The sequence below is a fragment of the Melospiza melodia genome, chromosome 31, assembly GCF_035770615.1.
Source record: "Melospiza melodia melodia isolate bMelMel2 chromosome 31, bMelMel2.pri, whole genome shotgun sequence".
In the NCBI taxonomy this organism is placed as follows: Eukaryota; Metazoa; Chordata; class Aves; order Passeriformes; family Passerellidae; genus Melospiza; species Melospiza melodia.
In genome coordinates this window covers 2,937,283-2,951,853 of record NC_086224.1, presented here as the reverse complement: position 1 = coordinate 2,951,853, position 14,571 = coordinate 2,937,283, and the positions used below count along the sequence as shown (strand labels likewise).

General features: G+C 50.2%; 1 protein-coding gene across 2 annotated transcripts; it reads left to right on the top strand.

Moving 5' to 3' along the window:
• The first annotated feature begins 739 nt into the window (after nucleotides 1-739).
• LOC134431335 (SAP domain-containing ribonucleoprotein-like) lies at nucleotides 740-9,972 on the top strand. Of its 2 annotated transcripts, none has more exons than XM_063179328.1 (12): nucleotides 740-795; nucleotides 2,362-2,461; nucleotides 2,579-2,625; nucleotides 4,038-4,105; nucleotides 4,232-4,283; nucleotides 4,413-4,486; nucleotides 4,978-5,006; nucleotides 5,286-5,311; nucleotides 5,840-5,908; nucleotides 7,061-7,141; nucleotides 8,267-8,329; nucleotides 9,597-9,972. In XM_063179328.1, the coding sequence occupies exons 1-11, from the start codon at nucleotides 760-762 to the stop codon at nucleotides 8,306-8,308; spliced, it is 624 nt and encodes a 207-aa protein (XP_063035398.1). In that variant the 5' UTR covers nucleotides 740-759; the 3' UTR covers nucleotides 8,309-8,329; nucleotides 9,597-9,972. The 2 variants fall into 2 exon arrangements, with proteins under 2 accessions (XP_063035398.1, XP_063035397.1); XM_063179327.1 differs by having other exon boundaries at nucleotides 7,061-7,145; nucleotides 8,268-8,329.
• Nucleotides 9,973-14,571: the final 4,599 nt, after the last annotated feature.

The following is a 14,571-nucleotide window of genomic DNA, read 5'->3' as shown; positions in this document are numbered from 1 at the left end:
CAGGAGCTGCAGGAAGCAGGGTGAAATACACAATACTACTTAATAATAATGCAAATAAATTAAATTATAATCAATTTAATAATAAACCAGCAGCGATTGGGAGCCGCACCTGGAGAGGGAAACTCTGGAATATTCTGGAAAATTACCCCAAGTTTGTACTTTGAACCCCTGGGTACAGGACAATAATTAATGAGCAAATTTACAACAAACAATTAATAAAAAGTATTTAATACATAATAGTTTAATTCAATAACTACAACACAAACAGTTTTTACCTAATATATGTATAATTAACAGGTTAAGTCATGCCAAATAATATATTTTGATAAACGAAAATGTCACAAGGAATATAACAACATTATAAACCATAAGCACATAATAAATAGAGCTACTAGATAATATGTATCTAAATCTATGTAGGAATACCAATAGCCCAATAGACGGAGATAATTTTTAATAATTAATTACCCCCGAGTCCCTCAATGACCCCGCTCTGGTCGCGGCCACACCTCCCGGAAGTCCGCGTTTCCCGCCCTCTCTTTCCATTGGCCACCGCTTAGCACTTCCCTATTTCTATTGGTTCATCTGCATGTCAGTCAATACCGCCCCGCCCCCAGCGCCCGACCGACCAATCACCGGCGGATGCTGCCGGCAGCGCTGACCAATGGCGAGCGGCGCGTTTGGGCGGGGCGGCGGAGGACGCGCGGCGCTGATTGGCCGGGGCGGTGTGAGGGGCGGGGCCGGAGCGGGGGTGGCAAGATGGCGGCGGAGCCGGTGGAGCTGCACAAGCTGAAGGTGCCGCTGGGAGCAGGAGCGGGGCCGGGAAAACGGCGGGGAGACAGCCGGGACAGAGCCCGGGAACCGGGACAGCCCCGGGGGGAGCGGGGAAAGCGGGGACGGAGCCCGGGAACCGAGACAGCCCCGGGAGGAGCGGCTGGGACTGAGGGAACGCGCGGGGGAACGGCGGGAAACGGGCCGGGGGCTCTGGGGGGACTCTGAGGGTCCCTGAGGGGGCTCTGAGGGTCCCTGAGGAAGGTCTGAGGCTTTGAGGGAGCCCTGAGGGGGCTCTGAGGTGGTCTTGAGGGAGTTCTAAGGCGGCCGTGAGGGTCTGAGGGGACTTTGAGGTGTCCTAAGGGGGATCTGGGAGGGTTTTGAGGGGATTCTGAGAGTCTGAGGGGTCCCTGAGGGAGCTCTGAGGGTCTGAGGGGGATCTGGGCGGACTTTGAGGGGTCTCTGAGGAGGCTCTGAGGGGGATCTGGGGGAGTTTGGGGGGTCCTGAGGGGGATCTGGGGGGCTCTGAGGGAGCTCTGAGGGTCTGAACAGACTCTGGGGGGCTCTGAGGGTCCCTGAGGGGGATATGGGGGGCCCTGAGGGGGTCCTGGGTGGGGGTCTTGAGGGGGATTTGGAGGCATCTCAAGGTCTGAGGAGTCCTGAGAAGGATCTTTGGGCCTGTGAGGGCCCCTGAGGGGGTCGTGGAGTTGGTCTGAGGGGGCTCTGAGAGGGTCCTGGGGGGCTCTGAGGGGGTCCTGGGTGGGGATCCTGAGGGAGATCTGGGGGATCTTTGGGTCTGAGGGGTCCTGGGTGGGGGTCCTGAGGGAGATCTGGGGGATCTTTGGGTCTGAGGGGTCCTGGGTGGAGGTGCTGAGGGAGATCTGGGGGGCCCTGAGGGGAATCTCAGGGTCTGGGGGGGATATTTGGGTCTGAGAGGGTCCTGGGGGGCTCTGAGGGTCTGAAGGGACCCTGAGAGTCCGTTGGGGGGGTTCCTGGGTGGGGGTCCTGAGGGATTCCTGGGTGGGGGTCCTGAGGGGGCCCTGGGGGGGTTCTGAGGGTCTGAGGAGGTCCTGGGAGGGATCTGGGCGAGGGTCCTGAGGGGGGATCTGGGGCGGGTCCTGTGTGGGGGTCCTGAGGGGATCCTGGCATTGGTCTGAGGGGGATCTGGGTGGGGGTCCTGAGGGGGTTTGATGGGGGATCTGAGGGGGTCCTGGGTGAAGGTCCTGAGGGGAATCTGGGGGGGTCCTGTGTGGGGGTCCTGAGGGGATCCTGCCATTGGTCTGAGGGGGTCCTGGGTGGGATCTGGGTGGGGGTCCCTGAGGGGGATCTGGGGGTCCCTGAGGGGGATCTGGGTGGGGGTCCCTGAGGGGGATCTGGGGGTCCCTGAGGGGGATTTGGGGGATCCCTGAGGGGGATCTGGATGGGGGTCCCTGGGGTCTCCTGCATGGGGATCCTGAGGGGATCCTGGCATTGGTCTGAGGGGGTCCTGGGCAGGGGTCCTGAGGGGGATTTGGGGGATCCCTGAGGGGGATCTGGGGGTCCCTGAGGGGGATTTGGGGGTCCCTGAGGTGCCCCCCGTGCCGTGCCCAGCTGGCAGAGCTGAAGCAGGAGTGCCTGGCACGAGGGCTGGAGGCCAAGGGCAACAAGCAGGACCTGATCCACCGCCTGCAGGCCTACCTGGAGGAGCACGGTGGGTGCCCCCCAAAAACCCCCAACCCCACAGAATTCCCAAAAAAAAATCCTTGTTTTTTTGGGGGGATTTCAAAGAATTTTGCCACTCTGACCTTTCCCTGCTTTTCTTTCACAGCTGAGGAGGAGCCCAACGAGGAGGACGTGCTGGGAGAGGAGATTGAGGTGAGGATTTTTGGGATCATCCCGATTTTCTGGGGGGTTTGGGCTGGGAATGAGGCAGCATTCCAGAATTTCAATCATTTTTACATTTTCACCGTTTTTTTTTTGGGGCTAAACCCGCCGGGTTTGGTGCCTGGGACGCTCCTGCTTTTCTGTGGGTTTTCCATGGGTTCCCTGTGGATGTTATGGGTTTTCCATGGGTTTCCCATGGATTTTCCATGGATTTTTTGGTTTTTTATGGATTTCCCATTAATTTTATGGGTTTTTTAATTGATTTCCCATGGATTTCCCGTGGATTTTTTGGGGTTTTTAGGGATTTTCCATGGATTTCCCATGGATTTTATGGGTTTTCCGTGGATTTCCCATGGATTTTATGGGGTTTTTATTGATTTCCCATGGAGTTTCTGGATTTCCCATGGATTTCCCATGGATTTTATGGGGTTTTTATGGATTTTCCATGGATTTTCCATATTTTCCATGGATTTTATGGGTTTTCCATGGATTTCCCATGGATTTTCCATGGATTTCTCACTGATTTTATGGATTTCCCATGGACTTTTCATGGATTTCCTATGGTCTTCCCATGTGGATTTCCCATGGGTTTTCCATATTTTCCATGGGTTTTATGGATTTCCTGTGGATTTTCCATGGATTTCCCATGGATTTTATGGAGTTTTTATGGATTTTCCATATTTTCCATGGATTTTATGGGTTTTCCATGGATTTCCCATGGATTTTCCATGGATTTCTCACTGATTTTATGGATTTCCCATGGACTTTCCATGGATTTCCTATGGTTTTCCCATGTGGATTTCCCATGGGTTTTCCATATTTTCCATGGGTTTTATGGATTTCCTGTGGATTTTCCATGGATTTCCCATGGATTTTATGGAGTTTTTATGGATTTTCCATATTTTCCATGGATTTTATGGGTTTTCCATGGATTTCCCATGGATTTTCCATGGATTTCTCACTGATTTTATGGATTTCCCATGGACTTTCCATGGATTTCCTGTGGATTTCCCATGGGTTTTCCATATTTTCCATGGGTTTTATGGATTTCCTGTGGATTTTCCATGGATTTCCCATGGATTTTATGTAGTTTTTATGGATTTTCCATATTTTCCATGGATTTTATGGGTTTTCCATGGATTTCCCATGGATTTTCCATGGATTTCTCACTGATTTTATGGATTTCCCATGGACTTTCCATGGATTTCCTATAGTTTTCCAATGTGGATTTGCCATATGGATTTTCCGTATTTCCCATGGATTTTATGGGTTTTCCACGGATTTTTTTATGGATTTCCCATGGGTTTTATGGATTTCCCATGGATTTCCTGTGGATTTCCCATGGATTTTATGGGTTTTTTATGGATTTCCCATGGATTTTGTGTTTTTTTATGGATTTTCAGGAGGAGGAGCCCAAGGCGCCGGAGCCGCCGGTGAAGGTGGAGGAGGCGCCGGCAAAGTCGCCCGACGTGTGAGTGAGGAGAATTCCCAGGAAAAACCTGGGAATGAGGGGCTGGAAAAAGGGGAAATCTGGGGAATTTTGGGAATCCCAAATCCCTCTGGAGCATCCCTGATTTTTTTCCCAAACTTTTTCCAGGATCCAGGAGAAGAAAGTGGTGAAAATCTCCTCGGAAATCTCCCAGATGGAGGTAAAACCACTGGAAAATCCCAATTTTCTCAAAAAAAAAAAAAAATTCCCAATTTTTTTTTGCTGGGAAATCCCAATTTCCCACTGTAAATCCCCAAAATTCCCTTTTTTTATTTCTCCCATTTCCCAGAGGATGCAGAAAAGGGCCGAGAGGTTCAACGTCCCCGTCAGCCTGGAGAGCAAAAAGGCAGCGAGGGCAGCACGGTGAGCCAGGGAAATTTGGGAATTTTTGGGGAAAATTGGGAAGTTTTGGGGGAAAATTGGGAATTTTGGGAGGAAAGTTGGGAATTTTGAGGGGAAATTTGGGGATTTTAGAGGGAAATTTAGGGATTTGAGAGAGAAATTTGGGAATTCTGGGGGCAAATTTGGGAATTTTGGGAGGAAATTTGGGAATTTGGGATGGGATTCCTGTCTAGGAGGGCTGGGCTGGAATTTCCAGAGGATTCCAAATCCTTGGGATCAGGGAATTTTGGGAAAAGGGATTTTGTGGGATTTTGGAGGAATTTTTTTTGAATTTTACTGGACTTTGTGGGGATTTGAAGGATTTTTGGGGAATTTTGTGGGATTTTTGGGTGTTTTGGGAATTGTTCATCCCTGGGATTGGGGAACTCTGGGAAAAGGGAATTTATGGGAATTTTGGCCCTAATTCCCAAAATTCCTGCATTAACTCCCTTTTTTTTTTTTCATTCCCACAGGTTTGGCTTGGCCACAATTCCCACAAAAGGTGAGGAGAGAGAACTCTTGGAATGGGAATTTTGGGAATTCCTGAAATTCTGGGAATTCCCTGGAATTGCAAATTCCCCTTTTCCCACATTTCTGGGAGCAGGAATTTTGGGATTTGATGGAAAAAACCCCCAAATTTTCCTGGATTTTTCTGAAATTTCTCATCCCAAAAAAAAATCCAGAGTTGAGGTTTTCCTGGAATTCCTGAGAACTTCCAGTTCTGGGCTGAAATTTGGGAATTTTTGGCCAATTCCTGATGGGAATTTTCCTCCTTTTCCAGGGCTCTCAGGAGACTCCAAACCCACGGTGAGGAAATCTGGGATTCCCAGAGAATTTGGGGAATTTGGGTGGAATTTGGGGAATTTGAGTTGAATTTTGGGGAATTTGGGGAATTCTAATGGGAATTTTGGGAATTTGGGTGGAATTTTGGGGAATTCCAATGGGAATTTGGGTGGAATTTTGGGGAATTTGAAAGGAATTTTGGGGAATTTGAAAGGAATTTTGGGGAATTTGAGGAATTCCAATGCGAATTTGGGTGGAATTTTGGGAATTCCTATGGGAATTTGGGTAGAATTTGGGGGGATTCCCATGGAATTTTGGGAATTCCCATTTAATTTTGGGAATTTGGGTGAAATTTTGGGAATTCCATTGGGGAATTGGGGTGGAATTTTGAGGGATTTAGGGTGGAATTTTGGGAATTCAGTTGGAATTTTGGGATCCCAGCTGGAATTTTGGGTTGAAATTCCCCAAAAAAAAGCCCCTGGAATTTTCCCAGGAATTTGGGGAATTTTTGGAAGTCCCAGGGATCCCAAATCCCAAATTTCCTTTTCCCAGATAAACCTGGAAAAGCTCAAGGAAAGGGCCCAGAGGTTCGGCCTCAACGTCTCCTCCCTCTCCAAGAAGGTGAGATTTGGGAATTTTGGGGAATTTTGGGAATTCTGGGAATTCTGGGAATGCCAGGGTGCTTTCCCCACCCCAGGATTATCCCAAAATTCCAAATTTTCCAGCCCTGGGTTGGGTTTTTTGAGAATTTTGGGAATTTGGGTTTTTTAGGAATTTTGGGGATTGGGGTTCTTGGGAATTCTGGGGTTTGGATTTGTGGGAATCGGGATTTTGGATTTTGGGGTTTTTGGAATTTTGGGTTTTGAGGATTGGGTTTTTTGGGAATTTTTGGGTTTGGGCTTTTGGGAATTTTGGAGTTTTGGGGATTGGGGTTTTTTGAAATTTGGGGTTTTTGGGAATTGGGGTTTTGGGGAATTTTGGAGTTTGGGTGTTTTGGAATTTTGGGTTTTTGGGGATTGGGGTTTTTGGGAATTGGGGTTTTTGAGGATTGGGGGTTTTTTTGGGAATTGGGGTTTGGGGATTTTTGGAGTTTTAGGTTTTTGGGGAGTTGGGATTATTGGGACTTTGGGTTTTGGGAATTGTGGTTTTGGGGAATTTTGAGGTTTGGGTGTTTTGGAATTTTGAGTTTTTGAGGATTGGGATTATTGGAATTGGGATTTTTTGGAATTTTGGGGTTTGGGAATTTTGGAATTTTGGGAATTTTAGGACTTGGGATTATTGGGAATTTTGGGTTTTTTTGAATTTTGTGGTTTGGGGGATTGGGGTTTTTTGGGGATTGAGGTTTTGGGAATTTTGGGTTTTTGGGAATTGAGGTTTTGGGAATTTTGGCTTTTTGGGGATTGGGATTTTTGGGGATTGGGTTTTTTGGGAATTTGGGATTTTTGGGAATTGAGGTTTTGGGAATTTTGGCTTTTTGGGGATTGGGGTTTTTGGGAATTGGGGTTTTTGGGAATTGAGGTTTTTGGGAATTGAGGTTTTTGGGAATTGGGGTTTTTGGGAATTGAGGTTTTGGGAATTTTGGCTTTTTGGGGATTGGGGTTTTTGGGAATTGGGGTTTTTGGGAATTGAGGTTTTTGGGAATTTTGGCTTTTTGGGAATTGAGGTTTTTGGGAATTGGGTCATGCAGGGATAATGGCAATGTTTCCCTGCCCTGGAATGGGATCAGGAGGGATCCCAGGGATCTGTTCCCAACATTCCCAATCCCATTCCCAGAGTGAGGAGGATGAGAAGCTGAAGAAGAGGAAGGAAAGGTTCGGGATCGTCACCGGGGCCGGCGCCGCTGAGGACTCCGAGGTGGGACTGGAAATTCCTGGGATTTGGGTCAGGAATTCCCAGGATTTGGGTCAGGAATTCCCAGGATTTGGGGCTGGAATTCCTGGGATTTGGGGCTGGGAAATTCTGGGATTTGGGGCTGGAATTCTGGGATTTGGGGACAAGAATTCCCAGGATTTGAGGTCAGGAATTGCCGGGATTTGGGTCAGGAATTCCCAGGATTTGGCTCAGGAATTCCCAGGATTTGGGGCTGGAATTCCCAGGATTTGGGGCCAGAATTCTGGGATTTGGGGTCAGGAATTCCTGGGATTTGGGGCCAGAAATTCCTGGGATTTGGGGCCAGGAATTCCTGGGATTTGGGGTCAGGAATTCCCGGGATTTGGGGTCAGGAATTCCCAGGATTTGGGGTCAAAAATTCCCAGGATTTGGGGACAAGAATTCCCAGGATTTGGGGTCAGGAATTCCCAGGATTTGGGGCTGGGAATTCCTGGAATTTGGGTCAGGAATTTCCAGGATTTGGGGTCAGGAATTCCCGGGATTTGGGGACAATAATTCCCAGGATTTGGGGCTGGAATTCCCAGGATTTGGAGCCGGGAATTCCCAGGATTTGGGGCCAGAATTCTGGGATTTGGGGTCAGGAATTCCCGGGATTTGGGGCTGGGAATTCCTGGAATTTGGGTCAGGAATTCCCAGGATTTGGGGCTGGAATTCCCAGGATTTGGGGCGAGAATTCCCAGGACTTTGAGCCAGGAATTCCTGGGGTCCCTGGGCTCCTCCCAAAACCCCCTCCCAATTCCCAACCCTTGAGAGATCCAGGGATTTTGGGGGGGATTTTCCATGGATTCAGGGCACATTTCCCATGGATTTAGGGAGCTTTTCCATGGATTTGGATCCAATTTTCCAGGAATTTTGGGGCCTTTTTCCCAGGAATTTTGGGGCCTTTTTTCCTAGGAATTCAGGGCTTGGAATTCCCTGTGTTTTGTACCATTCTTCCTCAGGAAACTCCCCCCCAAAATCCCAGGATTTTCCCACATTTTGGGATCAAAAATTTCCCCATTCCCACCCCTTCCCCTCTCTTTCTCTTTCCTGGGATTCTCCTCATGGATTTCTGGAATTTTCTCTCTTTTTGGCCTTTCCCAAATCCAGGCAAAGAAGCGGAAAAGGGCGGAAAGGTTTGGGATCGTCTGAGCTGCTCCGGCCTCTCCTCAGGTCAGGAATTCCCTTTTCCCCCATTCCTGATTTTCCATGGAATTTCCAAACCCCCCACCCAGGGAATTCTCCTTCCCTTGGAGGATTTTGCTCCTCAATTTTTGAATTTTTTTCCTGAAAAAATGGAAGGGAAAAGGGGGAAAAGGAGGAGCTGGGCTTGGGAAAGAGGGAATTCCCAAATCCTGGGCACAATTCCCAAAATGTCGGGGTTTTCCATGGATTTGGGGCTCATTTTCCAGGGATTTTGGGGCTCATTTTCCAGGGATTTTAGGATGTTTTTCCAGAGATTTTGGGGGCAATTTTCCAAGGAATTTGAGGTTGTTTTTCCAGGAATTTGGGGTTATTTTTTCCAGGGATTTGTGGCCATTTTCCCAGGGATTTTGGAGCTCTTTTCCCAGGGATTTTGGGATATTTTTCCAGAGATTTTGGGGCCATTTTTTCAAAAAAACTTGAGGTTGTTTTTCCAGGTATTTTGGGGTTGTTTTTCCAGGGATTTGTGGCCATTTTCTCAGGGATTTGGGGGCTCTTTTCCCAGAGATTTTGGGGCCATTTTTCCAAGGAATTTGAGGTTGTTTTTCCAGGGATTTTGGGGCTATTTTCCCAGGAATTTGGGGTTGTTTTTCCAGGGACTTGTGGCTATTTTCTCAGGGATTTGGGGGCTCTTTGTCCAGGGATTTGGGGTTATTTTTCCAGGAATTTTGGGGTGTTTTTCCCATGAATTTGGGGCTGTTTTTTCCAGGGATTTGGGGGCCATTTTTCCAAGGAATTTGGGGTTGTTTTTCCAGGATTTTGGGGCTGTTTTTCCAGGGATTTTGGGGTTGTTTTTCCAGGGATTTTGGGTTAATTTTCCAGGGATTTGTGGCCATTTTCCCAGGGATTTGGGGCTCATTTTCCAGGTATTTATGGCCATTTTCCCAGGGATTTGGGATTATTTTTCCAGGGATTTTGGGGGCGTTTTTCCAAGGATTTTGGGCTGTTTTTCCAAGGATTTTGGGGGCCGTTTTTCCAGGATTTTGGGGTTATTTTTCCCGGGGATTTTGGGCTGTTTTTCCAAGGATTTGGGGGCTGTTTTCCCAGGGATTTTGGAGTGTTTTTCCATGAACTTGGGGCTGTTTTTCCGTGAATTTGGGGTTGTTTTTCCGTGGGTTTTGGGGGGGATTCACGGAGCAGCTCCCCTGGGAATCACGGCATCCCAACCCTGTGGGATTTTTTGGGGATTTTCCCATGAGATCCAAGCAGCAATTCCAGAGATTTCTTGGATTTCCAGGTGGGCCTTGCCTGAACCCTTCCCCTGTTGAAGACTTGAGCTCCCAGGATTTGGAATTTTGGGAATCTCATCCCGGAGCCGTGGGAGCGGCGGGGCCGGGGCCACCCCGGAATTCCGGGGCCATTCCCAGCCCCAGAGATTCTATTTTTTTGGGAATTCTCCATTTCCCATCCTCGGGAACCTCAGAAATTCCCAGGATGCTCCTTCCCATCCCCAAAATCCTCCGTTTTTCCCGTTTGTTGTTTTTTTTTCCCGTTTTTTTTCCCCCAGGTTTTGTATTCCCGGTTTTTTGTATTTTCCCAGTTTTCCCCTCGGAAGGGTCAGCACTGCCCTCGTCCCACATTTCCCAATAAAAATCTTCCCTTTTCCAAGGAAATCCCATTTTATTCCAGGGGTTTGCATGCAGGGGCTGGAACTGTGGGAATTCCCTCCTTTCCTGGAGTATTCCTGAGGTTTTCCAGGAATTCCTGGTCTTAAATCCACCTTTGCTTGAAGTTTTCCTGAGTTTCAATTCCTGCAGTTTTCCTGGTGTTAAAATCCAGATTTCTCTGAGATTTTTCATGAATTTCCAGTGTTAAATCCCGTTTTTCACAATGATTTCCAGGAATCCCTGGTGCTAAATCCCGGTTTTCCAGGATTTCCCAGTGTTCAATCCCGGTTTTCCCGAGGTTTTCCAGGAATTCCTGCAGTTTTCCTGGTGTTATCCAGATTTTCCTGAGATTTTTTTTTCAGGAATCCCCGATGTTAAATCCCGGTTTTCCAGGAATTCCCGATGTTAAGTCCCAGTTTTCCTGGTGTTCAATCCCGGTTTTCCCGGTGATTTCCAGAAATCCCGGTTTTTTAGGAATCCCCGTTGTCAATCCCGTTTTTCCCGGTGTTTTCTATGAATCCCCGGTGTTAAATCCTGGATTTCCAGCAATTCCCGGTGCTCAATCCCGTTTTTCCCGGTGTTTTCCATGAATCCCCGGTGCTCAATCCCGTTTTTCCCTGTGTTTTCCATGAACCCCGGTGTTAAATCCCGGGTTCCCATGAATTCCCGGTGCTCGATCCCGTTTTTCCCGGTGTTTTCCATGAATCCCCGGTGCTCAATCCCATTTTTCCCGGTGTTTTCTATGAATCCCCGGTGTTAAATCCCGGTGTTTTCCATGAATCCCCGGTGCTCGATCCCGTTTCTCCCGGTGTTTTCCGCAATCCCGCTCCCCTCTCCGTCCCCTCGGTGCCGCCGCCGCTCTCTCCCGGTGGCCCCGGGCCAGGCGGGCTCGGCCGCGGCCGCGTTCCCGGCGTTAATTGCGTTAATTGCGTTCATTAGCGCCCATGTCGCCGCCGGGCCCGCGGCCGCTGTCGCCGTGGGTGGCCCCGGATGTCCCCGGGCCGCGTTTGTGTCCCCGGGGCTCCGAACTAGGTCAGGGCAGCGGGGCCGGCAACGGGGAACGGGAATGGGGGGAAAGGGGAGCGGGGAAAATGGGAACGGGGAATGGGGAACGGGAATGGGGGGAAATGGGAGTGGGGAAAAGGGGAACGGGGAATGGGGAACGGGAATGGGGGGAAAATGGGAATGGGGATGGGGAAAGGGGAATGGGGAAAGGGGAATGGGGAAAGGGGAATGGGAAAGGGGAACGGGAACGGGAATGGGGGGAAATGGGAGCGGGGAAAAGGGGAAAAGGAAAAGGGGAGTGGGGAAAAGGGAATGGGAATGGGGAAAAGGAGCGGGGAAAGGGGAGTGGGGAAATGGAAAAGGAGAATGGGGAAAGGGGAACAGGGAAGGGGAATAGGGAAAGGGGAATGGGAATGGGGAAAGGAAAAATGGAGAAGGGGAACGGGGAAAGAGAAAAGGGGAATGGGGAAAGGGGAACGGGAATGGGTAAAGGGGAATGGGAATGGGGAAAAGGAACAGGGAAAAGGAGCGGGGAAAGGGGATGGGAATGGGGAACGGGGAAAGGGGAAAGGAAAAATGGGGAAGGGGAACAGGGAAAGAGAAAAGGGGAATGGGAAAAGGGGAAAGGGGAATGGGAAAGGGGAACAGGAAAAGGGGAATGGGGAAAGGGAAAGGGGAACAGGAAAAGGGGAATGGGAATACGGAAAGGAAAAATGGGGAAGGGGAATGGGGAAAGAGAAAAGGGGAATGGGAATGGGGAAAAGGAGCGGGGAAAGGGGATGGGAATGGGGAACAGGAAAAGGGGAATGGGGAAAGGGAAAAGGGGAATGGGAAAAGGGAATGGGAATGGGAAAGGGGAACAGGAAAAGGGGAGTGGGGAAAAGGGAATGGGAATGGGGAAAAGGAACGGGGAAAGGGGATGGGAATGGGGAAATGGAAAAGGAGAATGGGGAAAGGGAAAGGGGAACGGGAAAAGGGGATGGGAATGGGGAAAGAAAAAATGGAAAAGGGGAACGGGGAGTGGGAACAGGAATGGGAAAGAGCAAAGGGGAATGGGAATGGGTAAAGGGGAAAGGGGAACAGGAATGGGGAGAAGGAAATGGGAGTGGGCAAAAGGAAATGGGGAATGGGAATGAGGAGAAGGAGAAGGGGTAAAGGGGAATGGGAACAGGACAAGGGGAACAGGAAAAGGGGAATGGGAAAAGGGGAATGGGAATGGGGAACAGAGAACAGGGAAAGGGAAAATGGGAATGGGAAGAAGGAAAAGGGGAGTGGGAAAGGGGAAAGGGAAAAAGGAACAAGAATGGGAAAGGGGAATGGGAGTGGGGAAAGGGAACAGGGAAAGGGGAATGGGAAAAGGGGAATGGGGAAAAGGGAAAGGGGAATGGGCATGGGAACAGAAATGGAAAAAGGGAACGGGTAAAGGGAATGGGGACTGGAAGGGGAGCTGGAACAGGAAAAGGGGAATGGGGGAAGGAAAAAGGGGCATGGGAAAGGGGGATGGGGAAAGGAAAAAGGGGCATGGATGGGAAAGGGGAATGGGGAAAGGGGGTGGGAACAGGAAAAGGGGAATGGGAATGGGCAAGAGAACGGGAACAGGGCTGGGAATGGGAACGGTGGAACAGAACAAAAGTGAGCGCTTGTTCATTTCCTCAGAGCAGAAAAACGAAAACCAAAATCCCCCCAGTGCCCCCCAGTCCCTCCAGTGCCCCTCAGGCTCGGCTGCAGGGGACGGGACAGGGACAGGGACAGTGGTCACTGTGGGGACAGGGGCAGTGCTCACTGTGGGGACAGGGACAGGGGCAGTGGTCACTGTGGGGACAGGACAGGGACAGTGACAGTGGTCACTGTGGGGACAGGGGCAGTGGTCACTGTGGGGACAGGACAGGGACAGTGGTCACTGTGGGGACAGTGGTCACTGTGGGGACAGGGGCAGTGGTCACTGTGGGGACAGGACAGGGACAGTGGTCACTGTAGGGACAGGGGCAGTGGTCACTGTGGGGACAGGACAGGGACAGTGGTCACTGTGGTCACTGTGGGGACAGGGACAGGGACTGTGGTCACTGTGGGGACAGGACAGGGACAGTGGTCACTGTGGGGACAGTGGTCACTGTGGGGACAGGACAGGGACAGTGGTCACTGTGGGGACAGGGGCAGTGGTCACTGTGGGGACAGGACAGGGACTGTGGTCACTGTGGTCACTGTGGGGACAGGGACTGTGGTCACTGTGGGGACAGGGACAGGTACAGTGGTCACTGTGGGGACAGGGGCAGTGCTCACTGTGGTCACTCCGAGGTGACCAGGCCTGCATGGGGAGGCCTCAGAGGTGTCCTGGAGGATCCAGCTGGAGTGGACAGAGGGGACATTGGGGACATGGCCAGAGGTGACACTGGGGACATGGCCAGAGACCACAGGGCCACCAACCCCCTGCAGCCACGTCCTGTGCCAGGCCTTGTGTCCGGTCCCTGCTTGGGCACCGGGGGCTCCCTGCCCACCCTGTCCCCTCCCCTGCCCAGTGTCCCCCTGCCCTCGGTGACACCTCCCTGTCCCCTCAGCCCTAATTAGCCAGGGACATTCCCGGCATAGCTGCGGCCCCTAATGAGGCTCCATAAAGGGCCGGCTCCTGGGGCCGCTCGTAAAATCCCCCCTTCAATTCCCCCTTAAATTCCTCCCCCATTAAAAATCCCCCCTTCAATTCCCCCTTAAAATCCTCCCCCATTAAAAATCCCCCCTTCAATTTCCTTTTAAAATCCCCCCTTCAATTCCCCCTTTAAATCCTCCCCCTTTAAAATCCTCCCCCATTAAAAATCCCCCCTTCAATTCCCCCTTAAATTCCCCCTTTAAAATCCCCCCTTAAATTTCCCCTTAAAATCCTCCCCCAGTAAAAATCCCCCTTCAATTCCCCTTTAAAATCCCCCTTAAATTCCCCCTTTAAAGTCCTCCCCCATTAAAAATCCCCCCTTAAAATCCCCCCTTAAATTCCCCTTTTAAAACCCCCCCTTAAAATTCCCCTTTAAAAATCCCATTAAAATCCTCCCCTAAAATCCCCCATTCAAAATTAAAAATCCCCTTTTAAAATCCCCTTTTACAGGGGACACATGGCCTGAAACCTCGGAACTTTCAGATTATTTCTCTATTTTTTTAAAAAAACATTTTTAATTTTTTTTTTTTTTTTGGGAATTTTTTTTTTTTTTTATTCTTTCTTTTTTTTTTTTTATATTTTTGCTGTTCAAGTGCTGAGTTCGGCCCCGCCCCCCCCTCCCCCGGGACCCCCCCCCGGAGCCACAGAACGAGGGACAGAACAACGGACGGACCGACGGAAAGGGAGCCTGGGACGGCACGCACGGCCCGGGAGCGGGAAACCATTCGAATAATTAGAATAATTAGAATAATCATATACTCGGGGGGGGGGCCGCCACACCCCCCAGCACCCCCTGCCTGTGGCACCAGTCGGTCCCGGGAACTGGGACCAGTTAGAGCCCATACTGGGACCAGTTAGAGCCCATACTGGGGCCAGTTAGAGCCTGGTACTGGGACCAGTTAGAGCCTGGTACTGGGACCAGTTAGAGCCCATACTGGGACCAGTTAGAGCCCATACTG

What these genes read in the sequence shown, in the direction of transcription:
- LOC134431335 (XM_063179327.1), top strand. Translation starts at nt 760, where the DNA reads ATGGCGGCGGAGCCGGTGGAGCTGCACAAGCTGAAG. An exon ending in CCGGCAAAGTCGCCCGACGT is followed by an intron (nt 4,106 to 4,231) that starts GTGAGTGAGGAG and finishes AACTTTTTCCAG; the next exon opens with GATCCAGGAGAAGAAAGTGG. An exon ending in CAGGAGACTCCAAACCCACG is followed by an intron (nt 5,312 to 5,839) that starts GTGAGGAAATCT and finishes TCCTTTTCCCAG; the next exon opens with ATAAACCTGGAAAAGCTCAA.